At 44.9% G+C, this 19,093-nt stretch overlaps 1 protein-coding gene across 1 annotated transcript in view; it reads right to left on the bottom strand.

Moving 5' to 3' along the window:
• Positions 1–1,022: 1,022 nt before the first annotated feature.
• Positions 1,023–19,093, bottom strand: part of LOC113171155 (forkhead box protein O3-like) — a 29,074-nt gene continuing 11,003 nt past the window's right edge. Inside the window, exon 2 of the mRNA XM_026373540.1 lies at positions 1,023–5,064. Coding sequence (XP_026229325.1) covers positions 3,340–5,064 — 1,725 coding nt within the window. The 3' untranslated portion in view covers positions 1,023–3,339. The remainder of the gene's footprint in view (positions 5,065–19,093) is intronic.

Below are 19,093 nucleotides of genomic sequence, written 5' to 3'. Positions count from 1 at the left end.
ATCTTTAAATTCACTGTCTGGCTCCCTCCACACCTATATGTTTCTCTTTCCCTCTACTTCTCACGTATGTCCCTGCAGGAAGGGTTTGCCAAGTGGAGTCAATTAAAAGTGTACATCTAAGTGAGACATGTCTGAGAGTGCCGGTCCGTGCGTATGGTTTCATAACTGTGTTGTGTGCATCTTTGTGCAAATGTGTGAATTTGTGATATTTTCAAATGTAAGCTTGTGAATGTGCATGTGTGGTGTGAATCTGTGTATGTAGTGTAGAGGCGGGGGCTCCCATGGGGCCTGGCAGTATGGCGCTGTAGCACTGCACACTCCTCCTGTGAAAACGCCTCCAATGGGACCAGGACAGCTGCGGCCAACCTATACTGCTTCATGGGCCACAACAAGTCTTATGACACAAACACACACATACACACACCTATTACCCCAATCCTGCAAGCCCTGTCTAGCCGTCTGGGTGTCTCCTTGTTTTGTCTGTCTGTCATGTAGTATCTGTCTCTTTCTTCCTCACACACACACACAAACACACACACACACACACAGAGACATTTACCCCTCTCTGTATTAATTATGGAGTCTCCACTACAAGCAATGCTTACTGACATGCAGTAAGTAATGGTACATTTTTTTAACCCCCATTTTTCATCATACAGTCCATCCTTTCTGCCTCCCACACAGCAACTTGGTGACCTGGTCAAACACAACTGCAGGGGTTGTCTGCATCTGTAAAATGATTTGCTACACAATGTAAAAAAAAAATTAACAAGCACAAACAATTATTCATCTTGACAGCCGCTGTATACAAGTACATGAGTGAAAGCTCAGGAAAATCCACTTCAGAGTCCTGGATTTAAAAAAAAAACAATATTAAAACGTATCTTCATGATCCAAGTCACACAAAGCAACAACAGAGACCTACTTTGTTTTAATTTCATTTATTTAACAGTCACCAGATGATGAGATACATTCTCTTACAAAAGAAATAGACAACAAAACTGATATTCTTCTGAGATTTTAAAAACTATTATACAATATTCTTAATATATAGATTTTGTACAAAATAAAAGTCAGTAAAGGGGACAAAGGGAGAATGACATCTTAAAAAACAGAGAAAAAAAGAGGAAAGGGATAGGGGTTTAAGCAAACAACTACCACATTTAGGAATGACAAAGACCAATCTCTTTCATAAATAAATATAGGAAAATTAGACATCATATATAGCTCTCTTTCCAATAGCAGGGCACTGCTAAATGTCTGTAGCATAGGTTATAACATAACTGCTTTGTGAGGCCCATTTCCTTAGAAAATGCAAATGCATTGCCCACCCAGAGATTAACTGGATCCAGTGTGGCTAACGACCCTGGAATAAAGGTATTTACCTCAGTAATGGTCTGATAGTCTGTGCCGTGCTTGACCTTTGGCTGTAACGATAACCCTCACCCCTACCCCCTCTTTTAATTTGTGTGCCACACTTGGTACAGACAGAGTCTCCTTGAAGGAACTAGAGAATAGGGGTGTCCTCTTTTTTTCTCTCACAAGGCCAGTGAGAAACAAGCTTCAAGACTCCCCCACTCACAAACACAGAAGAGACAATTGAGCAGAGCACATGTGGGAGGAGTGCACATTATTGGAGCACAGGAAGGTCATACTGCACTACCAACATCATTTCACCAATGAATTCCATCCTTACACCATGGGTAGTTCAGCACTGTCCTTGTTGGTCCTTAGAAATTCAACAATACAACAACAACTACAAGACAACAGAATAAATACACACAAAAAGTGGACATGGATGGCTGTGGGGCATTACAACCCTGTTTGACATAGACTCATGCCACTCAGATTGGCTGATTGTTTTCTCCTTAAATCGCTCCCTTTTGCACCTATTTTATTTGAAGCTCAGGGTAAAAGCACTGAAAACATGAGAACACAAAATACAGATAATGGAGATGATTTACAATACAAATACACTATCTGTTTTCAGACACACGCCCATAGAGCATGGAAACTGAGGCTGATGACTGATCCCACTGCAACAACAGACTTGTGTTCTATGCTTGTCTCCATCTCTTCTTCTTTGTACCCTCTGTGAGCAGGCAGGCGGACAGTGACATTGGCCCTTCTCAGAGCAGGACAGCAGGCAGAGTGACTTGGCGTTAATCACAGTTTTGTCTCGCTTTCTTAGCGCATTAAGTTCGAGAGGCGAGTGGCGGCCGGGACGGACAGGGTGAGAGATGAGGGGACTGCGCGTTAGATTCTCAATAATGACGCATCGCTGCTGCATCACTTTGGAGATTAAAAGCAAGATGCTGAATTTCAATCAAGCCACATTAATGGCTTGGTGTGAGGAATGGTCACTTTGTCTCCTCTGGCAGGCAGAGAGAGGGAGAGATTTAGAGAAGGGGAGAGAGAGAAACTGGCACAAGAAGCACAGGTGAGACAAGGTGATATGACACTTTAATTCACCAAATTGCATGCTAGCGAGTAATGATAGAATCTATTTAATGATGTAGTGACAATATTCTCTAACCAATGGCAAAAGGGCATTAACAAAATCTTACATCCAAGAGAAAAGTCAAAGTGCCAAGGACTAAATGCATGAAGTTGTAAATAACAGGCCTGCTGATGTATGATAATTAACTGGAACTGAAAAATATTTGAATGTTATAATTAAAATGGCAAAAGGCAAAATATCAGATTTCTATTTTAATATATGGCATAGATGCATTTAAACCAGTTTAAAACAATGGCTACATTTAACAATATTTGATTCATTCATGTTTTCAATTTGGAAAGGTTAGTGATGAAGAGCAAGCAATGTCTAAGGTTGTACGGCTCTAATGGCAATGATACATAGCATTGTTTTTTCATATTGTCCCCACCACTGACAAAGACAGCATATTTAATTCAATGCCAAGGTATGGCACCTCATCAACATAGCTTGTGATTTCCTCATTTGTTCCTGTCAAATCATGCAGCCACTTTACAAAACACGTCAAGCTCTGCCTGAGCTGCTCTTTGAATGTGTTACACTGCGAGATGTGACCCACTTGCAGTAAAGTGCATTGAAAGTTCAGTTCTCATGGTAGATGAGAAGTAATGTTGGGCAAGCACAGCTGAGAGATTGTCATCACAGTATAGCTGATATGAGGAAAAACCTATTGTGACGTGAACTAGATCTCTCAAGGGGAAGGGGAATCTAAAGAGAAGGGGGTGACAGAAGAATTGTCAAGACAAGAGAGATGAGAGTGTCCTGTAGTCTCTGTGTCAAGTCAGGAATGCCACAGTTGAACACAGTGCTTTATGGGTAGGGTAGTTCTGTTGTCCTAGACATCAGCCAGGCACCCAACTCTGGTTGCTGTGGGCTTGTTGTGGTCCAGCAAGACCACTCATTCCCATCCCCATGCCCATGGTCACACCCATGCCCATACCCATACCGATGCCCACCCCTTGGGCTAGGGAGCAGTCAAAGTTAAAGTCCATCTCCTCCCCAGAGTCCATAATGTCATGGAGGAGGATGGACTCCACATCACAGTCCAAGCTCCCTTGGAACATGTCAATGTCTAGATCTGCTGGAAGTCTCTCATGTGGGTGTGGTTGGTGATAGCCATGGTAGTCGCTACCAATGCTACCATTTCCCAGCCCCTGGCCGAGGTGGTAAGGTCCATTAGTCATGCCTTGATGTTGTGGGTCAGGGTAATGGTTATGACGAGGGTGAGGGTGTGGGGCGGTGGCCACATGACAAGAGTCCTGGGGCATCCCAAGCATACCTGCTGGGTTTGGTGGGAGGGTGGTGGAAGCAGGGAGGCGAGCATGTGATGGAGGGCTGTACAAGTAGGGAGTTTTGTGGTTGTAGGTTTGTAGCTGATTGCTGTTAACACGTGGAGTCAGGGCCGCAGACCGGGGTGGTGTGTGGTTATGGCTCTGGCTGAGGTTGTGACTGTTGTGAGTGAGGCTATGAGGTGAATTGTGGTTGTGATTGGTTACATTGTTGTGATTATGACTAGGAGTGTGGTTGTGAGTTCTGTTATGGCTATGAGCTGAGCTGTGACTATGGTGTCCATTGTGGCTGTGGCCATTATGGTGGCCTGGGTGGTGGCTATGATGGTTGGAGCCTACTCCATTAGTAGATTGACTCATCATTGGATGGCTTTCCCTCTCCTGTACCAGCATCATGTCCTTGGAACAGTATTGCTGCCCAGCAGGACCCCCTGTTAGCAGACTCTGCAGGGCATTGGTGCTGGAGTACGCCCGCATGGTTCCAGAGAAACTGGCTGGCTTGTTCTCCTGAATAGTCTGCATGGGTGAGTGGTGGCATAGCATTCCCATACCTGTTGCACCATAGACACCTGCACCATAGGTGCTTTGCCCCTTTACTCCAGAGCTGTAGTGGTAAACAGGGGTTTGGTGCTTTTGTCTGCCAACAGCTGGATGTTGCTGGTGTTGCTGCTGTGGGTGATGGTGATGATAACTCTCGTCCATCAGTGGCTCATCCAGACTGATGGCACCTGTCAAGTTAGCCAGCTGAGGCAGCTGTTCCAGTGGAGGACAGCGATTTCCTGCCCCCATGGAAGGAGAGCGGGCACTTGTCGGTGAGGGGTAGAGGTGGGGGGAGGTGGAGCAGGACAGGCCACCCTCCTCTGGTTCCTCTGGTTCTCCCTCTGCGAGAATAGGTGACAGACGCCCACTCAGGGTGGAGGCTGATGAACTTGCCCTTGAATGGAGGTCTGTCCAAGTGTCAAACTCTCCATCTGTGCCAGATGCACCTCCAGCCCCTGCAAGGCCTTTCCGTGATGGGCTGTCATGGTCAGGGGAGCCTTGGAGCCCCACCACAGTGGACCCTGCTCCTATCCCAGGACGCCCAACTCTCTTGCCTCTGACACGGCCTTTGCTTTTTAGGTATTTTGTGCTGTTGTCCATGGAGACTGCTCGTCTGCGCGGCGCCTTGCCCATCTTACCTCCATCTGGGTTCAGCATCCACCAGGAACTCTTCCCAGTTCCCTCATTCTGCACACGAATAAAGCGTGTGTGGAGGGATAAGTTGTGTCGGATGGAGTTCTGCAGATAGATGAGAGAGATACACAGTGAGAGAGAGATACAATACAATCTAATACATTGTTTATTGCACACTTACTTAGGTGAACTTTTAAATGAGTAAAATCTGCATCCGATTTATCTAAAATCTTCCATAGGAAAATAACATTACATGAATCATAAAAATCAACAGGGCAGATGAAGCTAATCTCAACCATAGGTATCAACCGCTTACCAATCATTTAGTCTATACATACTGAGTCATAGAAATACTGTACCAAATTCTCAGGCAGTTTCCATGACTATTATTAGCTATACAAAACACGGACAAGTAGATATTCAAAACCTCTATGCAATCAGTGTCAGCCAAAGTCAGAAAATTGAGAGCACATTCATTTTCGAAGGACAGCTACAGCTGGCACAGAGCAAGACCCTGTCAGCTTCAACCAACCTGAAACAACCTGAGACTCTCTCCTCATGTACGTCAATCCTCCCACTTTCATTACCATCAATCCATCTGTCCTCCTCTACTTCTCCTTTCAGCCGGGTTGATGTAAGCTGCTGTGGTTGGGCGTACTGTATGTTTGAAGTCTGTGCCAGTGTGGCGTGGTGCCAGCCCTGTCTCTTTCGCTCTCGTAGCTTGAACGAGAGGATGTATCGCAAGATTTAGCCAGGAGCAAGGAAGGCTAATGGATGTGTTCCACCCTCTGACATCTACCTTCGCTCCCTATCTCCATTTCCCTCCCTTGTTTTGTCTTTATCGTGGTTACTCTTTCTCTCTTGCAACAGTGCAACACAAAGTAATTCAACTTGTCTATATTTTCCTTCTTATTTCACACACTTCTTTGCACACAAGAGCAGTGTCCTACATCTGCTTTCAATCTCTATTCTTTCAGTTGTCACCAATTACTTTCCCATTATTCTCAGCACTGGCATGTACAGTCACTGACTCAGTAATTCATAGGATATACTGTAGTTTTTTTTCATAATCATTTACATCTCAAAGGCTGCTGAATGCAGAAGATTCCTGATGTGCAAAAGAGTCTGCCGTTGCAATACTGCTCTTTGTTGATGGTGAGGCATTTTAACACTAAAGCAGGAAAATATCAAATCCAACGCACCTCCTGTGGTCTATGAATATACTGGTGCAATAGATTGCTCCAGATTGAGTGGTATTCACACATCACCATCTCCATTATGTTTCGGATTATTTGTATTCACACTGAATTGCATGTAGGGACAACAAATAAATCAAATTGCAGGAGAGAATACATAAATGGGAGGCAAACTGAATTCAGGTGATCTGTGAATGCCTCCTTGGGTTATCTTGCTGTGACACCTCCGGCATTGGGTAACCATAGCAACCGGGTAAACGTGCAAAGGCAGAACTATATCATATTGTGGTGAGAGTCATGGTGAGAGTGAGGAGGAGAAAAATGGAGGGAGAGTGGGGGATGGGGGAGAAGGATGCAAGAGGAGGCAGTTGTTTGATGCTTCTGCTCCAACACTAAACAGCCTTTCATCTCGGCGGTGCAGGTCCGCAGGGGATGCCTGCTCTCTGCTTCTGACAGCTTCTCTACGTGCTGCGCCAACTCTCTGTCTCACCCTGGCTGGATCATCCACCTATCATACCAGTCCAACTCATCCCCATCAACTCCTGTGCATGCCTGAATTAAAACATATGTAAGCTTTCATTCCACTCCACCACAGCTGGGTGTAAATGGGGCATCTTTCAGAGAGCTGAACCACTTCATGCTGCAACTCTGTGTGACCTGTCTGATTCAAATCTAGATTTATCCCCGTATGAGGGAAGAGCAGCCTCATTGAACTTGGAGGGATTTGTCATCATCCCAAACCCTCTTTATCTGATGAATCCACCTGCTAGAGAGATTTGAGAGATTTCAGATGGTGGTCAGCCATGGTATCATTATCATCACCATCATCACTATCTGCTGGTTTCCTGTCCTGTTGATTTTTCACCACATGTTTTTCTCTGTCATCCTGTTTGTGTGTTTTACAGTCTAAGAATAGCTCAGGTTGCAGGTGGTTCCACTGTGGGTGTGGTTCTCTTCACCTCCTGTTCCCTGAGTCTGAGTCAGGGGCAATTTGGCCAGCCTATGGCCCTCACGCCCCCGAAACAGGCAGTCACTGCTAATCCCCCTCCATCCCCGAGTAATCCCAGACAATCCTGGGCTAATCCCAAGTTGATTCAGGGGCACTCCCAGCTGGGTGTCTCACAGAGAGCCATGCCAGGTCACCATGGACACAGCAGGCAGCCCGGATATGCTATGATCCAATAGTAACACAGCACAAGGAGAGTTTGAGATGTGGCAAATCGGCATATTGTAAAATTCTTACACGATATAGTGTTAAACTATTGCAAATGTTTGTATGTGTGTGTTTTAGCGGATGATTTCTGAGGCAGTGAGCTGATGTAACCATATTTTTGACGCCTCCATCGAATCAACCACCTTACTTTGTGCTCTGTCCTTGAGGGGTGGCTTTGCCACATTTTTACCCCTACGGGTTGAATAGAATAAAATTGAAAACTTTATTATGTATTAAATATTCATAAAATGGAAATTCTCTTTCAGCCCCCTGGCTTGCTGAGGCAGACGGATGAAGCCCACAGAAACATACAATGACAGAGGAACACACACATCACACGCCTGGGTCCAGGAAGCTACTTCCTATTCAAATCATACCCCTTTAATACAATGGGCCTAGTGGAGAGGGCTCTAAATAATGAATGAAGCAGTGGCTGGGCTTATGCAGAGAGATGCACTGCCTGGTCCCATAATATTGAAAAGAATGGACGCAGCCATAAGTAGTGGTGTGACTTCTTTGTTTTCTTAGAGGGGACATCAACCCTCATCAATCTACCAACACAACTAAATCAGGGTGGGTTTATTTGGCCATGAAGTGAAAGAGGATAAGCATAATAGTTTATGGACCAATCTAAGCCAATTTAGGTGAACAAGGTTCTCTGGGTTCAGCTTGGGTTCAACTCTCATTAAGGCCCAAAAATACTGATAGCTAATTTAGACAATAGATGCCAAGTCACAGGATAGGCCTCTTTGTCCTCAGATTAAAAGCTTTAGCTCTTTTCCAACATGTTCACATGTTGACACCTTTTTCCACAGCATACAGGTGTACTAAAAGACAGTTTCTCATTGGCTCATGGAAAGAAATGAGCTGCTCAAACCAAACAGAGACAGACAATTATTGTGCAAATCTGGCCCAACAGATTATTGCTCAATATTTGTTGATGAGCAGAATTAGGTTCCTGGTACTCATCCATAATAGCCTCTTTAAGAATCATTCATTTGGCTCTTCAAATTCTTACAATACTAATCAATTGTTCCTCTCCCTTCCTTTCTTCTATGCAATCTCAGTGTGATCCAGGGGCTGGAGAAGCCTGTTTAGAGCTGGAAATCAATGAAGTTTAATGGCTATCTGTACTGAGGCTTAGCACACATCAAGGTCTGACTAACTGCACAATCCACCTGCATTATGAGGCCAATATGGGTGCTCAATATACAATATTCCCACTGTTTGCACAACAATGTCTAACTGCCCAGACTTGTGAGAGAAATAAATGTGCCAACATGACACAAAACAAGACACCCTTAACATCAAGATAATCTGACCGATATGGATGGGGCTCTGCTATGGATGTACAGCAAGAGTTGAAGGCGCTATGAGTAAGGGGTGGGAAGATAGAGATACCACAGGGGGGCCCATCCAAGCCACACAAAGGAGTGCCCTGAAAATGCCCCCTACTCAACATCCCTCTCCATTAGCCCCTGATCAGAACCCACTCAGAGTTTTTCCACTCACACACATGATCACACACTTAAGGGTAGAGGAAACAGGTCAAACGGTTTATAGGATTCATCTTGTGGCGACTGTGCACTCATTCAAACAGAAGTGAGCGAGGAACTAAGAACTCTGAGTGGGGTCTGGGAACCGGCAAAAAGAAACCACTCACCCGATTCAAACAACCTCAAGGGTGAAGCAGCGTGGTGCACTTGCCCAGCTAAGAACACAGCAGCTGTTCTTGTAGTGGCACCAAGTAAAGCCGTTTGCCACACTCGACTGGTATTACCAAACCATTTCATGCAGAATGGAGCCATTATGTATTGTCAAAGTGTATCCCTCTATGGTGCACATTCATTTGATAAGCCTAAATCAAGGGGGAGTAACAGAAGTACTAACTGTGTTTATTGTGGTGCTGTTTTTGCCTGTGCAGAAGGCAGGAGGGATCAGGGGGAGGGGAGGTTTCAACACAAGCAGTTTTGTTCAGTGCAGGAATGAGTTTTGTCAGCTAAGCCTGTCTCCAGGCTATTGGTGGAAATTAGCGCCGGCTAAATATTCGCTTTCCATGATTGATGTCACGGCTCGCGTTGTCCCTTTGAAGGGAAATAAAGAATTTGGAGCCATGTGGATTAATAGGGACAGGGTTGGGGGAATTTTATGTGTCTGAAGGGGACTTGAAGAGGGACTGAAGGGCCTACTAGCTGCACAGATATGGCACAATGGAGCTGAGATGATATGGTGTATCAGACAGTGAGCGAAGACAAGTGAGACTATGACAGTGAGTACAAGAAAGAAAATTGGAAATTGTGTGTGTGTGAGACAGAGAGGGAAGGAGAGAGATGTAGCTATTTGCCTGAGAAGCCCAGAGTCAGATGATTAAAATCCCTTTAGGAGGCTTCTTTAAGAGAGACAGATGGGCAGATGGGCCTGTTTTTGGAATGCAATCAAATTGAAAAGATTAAAAAGGAGTCTCTTTTATTAGGAGGTGAGAAACAGTTACTTCTCTGCCACATGCCATCATCGCCTCCACAGCAGTGGTCACGACTGCATTGGCATGCAAGGCACATTACAGCCCTTGTTGGGGAAGAAATAAACCTGGGATTAGGACATGCATCTATCTCAGTATATCACTGTGGGGTCTCTGAGGACTGGCGGCATTTGTAATTTCTTGTTGAATAAATACTCTACAGGAAAAAGTCAAAAACTAAAGTGAGCCCAAGTAGGTATTCAAGGACTTTTCACCAATAGCTGTCCTATTACAGATAGAATGTTTACTTAATCTCAATGTTAAATCTGAACAGGAACAATTCAAATGTGCATTCCCTTGGCTGCCATTGTACTTGAATAGACTGAGTTTGCACAGTAGAGTGATTCAAGCACTGTGAAAGGTGCTCTGTATCCGACCCCATTATTCCACAACACTGCAGGAGTGCCATTTATAAAAAGGCTTAAAATGGAAAGCAAGTGTGTGGTAGTGTGTCTGGTAGCCTCAAAGCAGGAAGTGGCTGTGGAGAGGGGTGTAATGGATTTGGTAGGGGATTCCAGCCTGACTGTGCACTAATTGCAGCCAATGGCTGGCGACTCATAAGCCGTGCCCACTCTGGCGCCAAGAGAAGGGTTGGCATCAGGGTGGCAGGGTGTGGGATAGAGAAGGGCTGCTGTAGCTTTGGTGGGTAAAAATAGATGCTGACAGATTAGTAGAGCATCTGAGACCCGGATAGGGGATCGGAAAATCCGCTAGCCTGATGCCAGTGACAGCTGAGTGTTTCCGGTGGGCACAAAGGGGACACAATCTGGGCATCACGTCTGACGCCCACGCACAAAACAGGGGAGCCTCAGAGTGGGTGTGGACATGTGAATTAACACGTGCCAGTATATCATGGGTGTGGTTTTTCCACTGGGACTTGCAAGGTAGGCAGAGCTCGCACACTCCCACTGCGGATTCACACAACAGGTGTTTGGGCTGGCCCACCTGTGGGGCCGGCCGCCTGCTCGCACTTCACACCTCGTCTAGGGAGCAAACTAACATTTTCCACTGGGCTTGCCATGCTTTTGTTAAAGACCAACACATTTCTGGAGAGGCTTTTACAGCTCTTTTTACAAGATAGGCAAGATATGCATGTGTGCAAGCATGCACAAGTCATTCTACATTTATGTAAGTGCCTGTGTGTCTATATTTGTATATCAGTCCATTTAATAGCCAACAGGCACAGTGTGGCTTTGATTATATTGAAACCTCCCTCTGCTATACACAAAGAAACAGTCGACTAACAATGGAATCAATGCTGGCTTTTTTCACACGCGGCCACCACATAATCTCATTCATAACAATGAGAATCTCATTTCCCACATTCTAAAGGTCAGTGCACACCTCTGATCACACTTTAATAAACATCATTCTCAAAGTTTAATTTAATTTTAGCAGAGCAGGAAACTCATAGGCAGCCATGCACATGGCATGCAAATTCATCGAATCGTCCCTTTAATTGCTTCAATTTCACAGTACAGAGAAGAATGACCGCAATCACAGTGAAGAAACAAATCATGCGCAAATATACAGAAACACAGGCACACATCTGCAGAACACACAAACACACGCACAACAGAAAAAAAGATAAGTCGAGTCAGTCAAGTGCCAGTTTTGGTTACATTTTAATAAAATAAGCTTCACAATTTGCTTGGACCAGCACCAAGTAGTGCCTCCACATCTCTTTGTCATCACACATTTTAAGTCTCACCTAAACTGGCAAACTGTACCAAACAACCACACACACATACTCGAACACACACCTATGCACACACACTCGCTGTCTCCCACACGTATATTGCACACACATGCCAACATGACACAAAGCCTGGCACACCGGGCACACTCATTACCGCAATGCCAAGCTACCAGTTGCTAAGGAGACCTGTGGGAGAGGGAGGGTTCCTTGTTGTTGCCATAGCAGCCAGCCTGCTCCCTGCCAACTCTCTCCCTCGGGGAGAAACAAGGCAAGAGGTGGGGGGTGAAGTGGGTAGAGGTAGGGGGCAGCGGTTTAATAGGGCTATGAGGTGCAGAGGAACTTCATTAGCCATCAATGTGCACCACACCAACCACTGCTCACCATGAATGCCTACCCACATGCAATACTTCAGCCTGCGGTCTTCCACTTACTCACGCACAGCCCATAGACTCCCACTTATTCACACACCTATATTGAGAAGACGATGGAGAGTAGCATGCTTAGAATGAAAAGTAGAGAGTTCGCGTGGGGGGGGGGGGGGGGGGGTCGAGTATATCTGCAGGGGGGGGGGTTGAGAGGGCAGAGGTGGATGAAGAACAAAAAGAGGATGGGCGAACAAAGGGGAGTCAAAGGGAGTCTTACATGTGGGGCCCGCTTAAAAGAGTGGTAGGGATCTGAATCACAGAAGCTTAGGTAGTTAAAGGCTGTATTCTCTCTGCTAACCAGCCTTGACCTTCAGCTACAGCCTCTATCCTTCAAACCATAGAACACCACTGTACAGCCAAACACACATGCAGTATATTGTGCATATTCTTTTTGTGCGCACAATGCAACTGTACAACAAAGTACACAACTGCAACCATTGCTCTGTACAGCCCGTGAGGTTACAGTAGCACTCTGCTCCCTCACCTCTGACTCTCCGCGATTACTTACATTGTGGTTCACAATAACCAAACACACACTGCCTGTGAATGCTGGCTATTTATCACTCAAAGACAATATTTTGTTCATTCGTTCACATTCACAGCGCCACTGTCCACACCGCTGAATAAGGTTAGCATTTTGAAATCTTTCCATTTTTTTCTTCTTCGAAAAGACGAGTGGAGCTCAAATTCACTTTAGATTAGAGAGAGAGCCAAATGGAGGGAACAAGACGCATTTCAAAATTAATCCACATCAGTGTAGACATGGCCTCAGAACCAGTTGCTTATGAAATCAAGGTGAAGAGAGAGCTCAGCGCCTGTAGGGTCAAAGTTATTTCTGTATTCAGCGGCAGTGCTTCAAATATCGACAGCCTGATAACCCTTGATACTCACAGTTGCCTCAGATTCTCATATTTTAAGTGCCAGTGTATCGTATGAATGAGGAAGGCTATTGATTTGGTCCGAATGATCTCTGCATGTTTGTATATATAGTGAGTAATACCACCCCCAATCCAAGCTTGACCAATTCAATGCAAGCTCGTAAGAAAAGAAAATAAAAGGATAGGGAGAGAAAGGCACTCCCGTTCAACTGAGAGGAATGAGGAGACGGGGGGGACAAGAAAAGACAGGATTTTCCCCTCCTCTCCTTCCTCCTCCCCCATCCTCTCTCCATTTCCTGAAACAAAAAGAGCCCAATTAAGTCAGTTTGAGTTAGGGTCTTCTGTGTGTGTGTGTGTGTGTGTGTGTGTGTGTGTGTGTGTGTGTGTGTGTGTGTGAGTGTGTGTTTCTCTGTGTGTGGGCAAAAATGTGTATCCTAACATGAGTGCGTATGCCATAAAGGAAAACAGGGGTGCAATGTACTGTAAGCTATGGAGGTTGTCTGAGAGGGGCAAAGGGGGAGGAGGAGAAGAAAGGTTTGTTGGGGTTCACGGAGAGAAAGGGAGGGGGTGAAGCGCGCTCTCTCTCTCTTTCTCTAGCCTAAGAGGGCTAAACTTGCTCTCAGCTCCTCGACGGGAGACGCTGAAATATTAATCGCCACGCTCCAGCCGCAGACTAGTGAACACAATCGCTTCAAACTCCCACCCTAATGAGTGTGTTCATGAATGGCTAATGTGCACAGATGGGGGGCTGATGACTGGATAGATCGCAACGGGGGAAGCGAGGGAGGGAGAAGATGGGAGGGTTGGGGGAAAGTGAATTTTTGGCGGGGTGGCGGTGGTGGGGAAGGGGTGCAGAGGCATGCCATGACCTTTTAAGAGCCTCCTGAAAACTTAATTAAGACTACCCCCGCGCTACTTTTTTCTGTCTTTTGCTCTCTCCCACTTACAGTATGTACATATTCTAGCTTATGCGAACGTGCCTGCACAGAAGATACACACAAATAAAATATATATACTATAACTAGTAAATAAACTCTCATTTTCATCCTTTCGCCTCCTGACTTTTTTATCCCCCTTGCCCTTTTCACACACACGCTCTGTTGAGCTGATGTATACTAGGTTACTAAGGATAAAACTTCTAAATGACTCACACAGGTTTTTTATGAAGACATCAATTTCTTGGCCATGTTAACTCACATACATATCCTGAGAGGAACCAAAACAAATAGCAGCAGAGTAGACATTAAAACTGCAGAAGCAGGTATGTTTTTCCTCACCCCCTACATGGGTGCATCTCAGAAAGAGGATGGAACAAATGCACAGGGCTCTGAAGACCAACGGCAGCTTAAATACCATTTTATTTCCACAGAGAAGTTCGAATTATATCTCACTGAATCCTACCTGGACTCTTAAGGCCAATTCATACTCTGCAACTACAACCTGCTTGCAGCACAGGACGTGTAGGCCAGAGCACCCTCTACACTGGAGCTTGTTCTGGGAGAACGTTATGCTTCACATGCATTTTTAATTACTGAATCTAACCTGTTCTTTCACCCTCGGATCCTTTTTTGCCTCACTGTACCTCCATCTTAATCACCCATCATTCTCCTCAGCATCATTTCAAGTTGTCAGGAACATTTTTGTAACATGTGGCGAGTAACATGAAATGCGGGTTAACACGTCTTCCCAGAACTCTCCATTACCATAGAGGCCACCTACGGATTAAGAGCACCAAGCGTTTGGACGCATATACAGCCACACACACATGAATCGACGTGCATACGCTCACAGCATCTAATTAGTGAGATGCTGTGACCTAATTACTAGCCTCTCCTCAGCAGGCAGGATCTGCTTGGATCGGTTGGATTACAGCGGGAAAAGAAAAAGTGCCACATAGTAAAAAAAGTAGGAGAAACGAAAGGATGAGAGGTAGTGAGAGTTTTTTTTTAAATATAAAAAATTATCAAGCTATATTTGGAGCACACATAGTCTTTGCCTCATTTAGAATGAATTTCTACCTAGGTGAACTAGGAAGCTAATAAAATAAGAGAGTCCATAGTTTATCTCAGACAAGACATTCATTTTGAACATATCTGCAAAATGCATTTTAGGTGCAGAGTAGACAGAGCTGAAGTAGTAGAGAGGCACAATCACGTGACTGCATCTAAATTTAATGTGTCACACTACATGTGCACCATGTAATATAATGCATACACACATTTTGCTTCTGTGCTGTGTTTCATAACAAATTTAACATTTTGAGTTTTGTCTCAGAACAAATTGAACAATATGAAAGTACATAAGTGAGCTTTGTTTGCTTGTCTATCAAAATAGAGAGTCACTACTGCAGGCCAGATCACAACAAGAATTGGATGAACATGAAATGCCTGTGACCTTGACCTTTGGCTACTACACCCTAATCATTCTTTGAGAAGAAGGTGACAGTTGTGCTAAATGTGAAGAAATTCCCTTCAACTGATAAGTGACATTTTTGTCACGTGTGGCGAGTAACAGATCTCAAGCAACTGAGCAATTGTTTGGTATTATGTTCACAAAAATTAGGTAACCATACTGACGGACCAATGTATAGACAAACGGACACAATGCCTCCGGCCCTGGCTATCACTGGCATAGAAACCATAATTGCACATAAACTGCAGGAATTTAATGACTCAGGGAGATTAGAGGGAGCGCACACAGAAAGTGTCACGCTCAGATCGTCAAGCTGTCATGTGACAGTGTGCCGATGTTAATTTAACAATTTGTGAAATACCTTTGAACATTTGTTAATTGTCTTTTTGTTTGGACTGTGATCTAATGACTAAGGTTGTGTCTCTGTTATGAATGTAGCTTAAGGCTAAGTAAAGAAAAACTACCAAGATTATGACTGAATGTGAATGATTTCGATTAGATACATAAGTAAAAGTTAAATTATAGCTTAAAAAAATACTCAAAAATAAACATACACAGAAATTCTACTTATAATCACAGTAACAAGAATAAATATAATTTGTTACTTCCATCTCTGGAGCCATGGTGACACCTAATACTCTCAAATGCCTGCTCAGTGGGATACTTCCATGCCTCTGGGGCACAACCTCAGACTATATATGCAGAAACAAACTGATTGTGTGTAGCCTAGCATTTCTATGCAAAACATGTTTTCAATGTATGGTGAAGAATATTTTTAATTAACAAAATGATCATGTACTGTATTTCTCATTTTCACTTCTTGTCATGAAGCTCAGAGGCCAGAAGAGACACTGGTGGCAGCATTAACAAGCTGATTACCTCTACAGCCCACGTCTATCCATCACATGGAAATTCTTTAAGGCAGATGCAGCTGGATGGAGACATATTTACTGTATGCACATGACTGTGAGCGCCACTGAGGGGTTCTGCGTGTGCGAGAGAGGGTGATGGTCTCATGCGCACACACACATCTGTCAGCAGCTTTGCATGAGCTGATGCACGTATGTAAGAAAGTGTTACACCTCTGCATGGTGTGTGTGTGTGTGCGCGCATGTGTGTGTCACAGCAGTCATGGAAGGGGATTGCAGCGTTTCCGCCTGAGTGCGACTGTCAGTGGGCATCACTCAGCCCCAGCAGTGTGGCAGGACGCGAGGATCATTAGTGGAGATGGAGGCAGGGAGAGGGGGAGCAGAATGGAGGAGAGCAAAGGAGAAAAGGGGAGAGAGGGGCAGTGACTGTGTGAGTCGGGCAGTGCGTCTTAATATCCGTCTTGAGAGCATTACACACACGGCAGTGCACTTTCCTCTCAGTCACGCAATCGCTCCACCACAAAGACCCCAACACGGCCCCCTCCTTTGTTATTTTTTCTGCTTTCTAACTCCCGCCCCCCCCTCCATCCATCTTCACCTTGACCCTCTCTGTCCCTCACCACGTCTTCCAAGCCATGCCCTCACTTAGGCAATGTGTGTTGCAGCTCGTCATTTCCCCAGCTCCAGATTTATCCATCCTACTTCCCCTCTTCACTTTCATCTTTCCATTTCGGCCCATTGCTCCCATTTTCACCCGATCTGCACACAGCCGATCTTCTCCTTGCAGTAAGCATCAGTGCTTCTTGACCTAGTCTTAACCGCAGCAAGGTGTCCAACACATGTAAGACATGTAAGCTCTTTCCGCTTCTTTTACTTTCATTCCTCACTGCATCCCATCCCTTCATCTCCTGCGGTCGTTCAGCCTTTCACTTCTTCCACATCAGTTTTTTTTTTCCACTTGTACATTTATCCATCAATTCATCCGTTCATTTCACCCTTTGAGTCAGTAATCTTCATGTCCACAGAGATTTGTGTTTACTCCACCATCTACGTCTGCCTCTCTAGCGTTCCCTTCACTCACGAGCTGCCTTAGTCAGAGTGATCACTCTGATCGCGCGCTATTCCTTCAGGTCTGTGACCTGTGCTGTGATGCCCTATGCTGAATACCAGAATCAACATGCCTGACATTTAAACAAATAGAACAGCTTCTACAAAGCTAGTTGTGTTAGCACATGAGCTAATTCTCTCTCTAGTTTGCTTACTCGCTAGGTTTTTCAGGTTCAGGGATCCATCTGTTTGCTTTACTGGCATAGCAGTTATCACACACAGATAAGGCCTATTCTGTAATAAAACTGTCCCAGTGAAACATTTGTGAGCTTAGTGTTGGCACCTGCTGTGAGTGTAGTTCGGCGTTATAGCCAGGCTGATGACTACAGTAAAGAGATATCAGGAAGTTAAGCAATGCCGCCTGGCCAGATGCCAGCTCTGCTGAAAGACTAAAGGATTTTCATATGATTCAGAAGTGAAATTAGGATTTGAGCATTTGTACTAGAAACATGTGACTGGACAGGAGCAGTGACTGTGTCTGGTGAAAATAATCATTAGTTGCAGCCTTATAAAAACGCGAATCGTGTTGATCAGTGATGCCAATGTAATAGCTGATCTTTAAACAGGATGTGAACATCCCAGCATTTTACCTCCTGCACCCGCTGAAAATCAACAGCGATAACTCCGCATACACACTCACACACATAGTCTTGACCCCTGCAGCATCTCCTCAGCTGCTCCTGTGGCACTCATCAAGATCTCTCCCTGGCCAGTCTTTGGGCATGGATCACTTGTAAGGATTTGAGAAAAGACTTTGCTAAGCTGATTGCTAAAGGGGAGGGGGCAAATTACCATTACACAAATGAGTAAAAACCTTCTTGGGTCATGATTTGCCTTATGTAATAGATTGTGTGTATGTGTGCATGTGTGTGTATGTGTTCCCGAAATACCACTCCCCTCCACAGCCCCTACCCCATGCCATTTACCCATTTTGCACTAATTGAGGGATCTTTTTTCGGAAGCCTTTATTGCATGCATTTAATTATTTATTTTGACGGGAAGCAATCTGGTGGCTAGTGAAGAGATTGTGTGTGTGTGTGTGTGTGTATGTGTGTGAAAGTGAGAAAGAGGGAGGGATGGAGCAGGACTAGGCCAGTGTACCTTTTTGGGTTCATGTGTGTATGGGAGGGCAGGGCTACTGTAACTATACTGTAAAACTGTCTGTTCCGCTTTGCACGTATGAACTGTATGTAAGACATTCACTCTGTGTATGTCTTATGTGTGCATGTGTGTGTGTGTGTGCGTGTGTGTGTGTTGCATCTCACAGTGCATAGCTTTCTGAGTGCAATGGGAGTGCACTAATGGACGCACACTTGAGCTGAAGTGTGCAGAGTGTAGCTGAAGTGCAGCCAAGTCTGGCTTCCAGTCCTGCTTGGAAGCCCTATAATCTACTCTCTACTATTCTAGCTCTCTTTTCTCTCCCTCTCCATTTTCCTCACTTGTCTCTCTATCTCTGTCTCTTTATCAATTTAATATTTTCATCCCCTCTTCACTGAATGAGCCAGCCACCCGGTCTCCCCACTGTCTCCCTATTAAATCTCCTTATCCTGGTTCGGAGAATGGAGACATGCGGATCAGCATCGTCGCTGGCTGGCTGTGGACTTTGCTTTCTTCTTGGTCCCCCCCCCATCCCCGCTGTGCAGTGAAGAGAATGAAATAAGGGAAGACGACATATAACCACCAGTAGTCTTGACCTTTATCAAGCTCCACCGCCTGAGGCAGGGTGAATGAGACATTAAGAAAATGACTGAGCATTATTAACCCCTACTTACTTACACACACATTCACACACTGTCTGTTCTGAACAATGGCTTTTT

This window comes from Anabas testudineus, chromosome 16 (genome assembly GCF_900324465.2).
Source record: "Anabas testudineus chromosome 16, fAnaTes1.2, whole genome shotgun sequence".
Taxonomy (NCBI): Eukaryota; Metazoa; Chordata; class Actinopteri; order Anabantiformes; family Anabantidae; genus Anabas; species Anabas testudineus.
The sequence above is the reverse complement of the archived record's forward strand: the minus strand, read 5'-3'. Positions and strand labels throughout refer to the sequence as shown.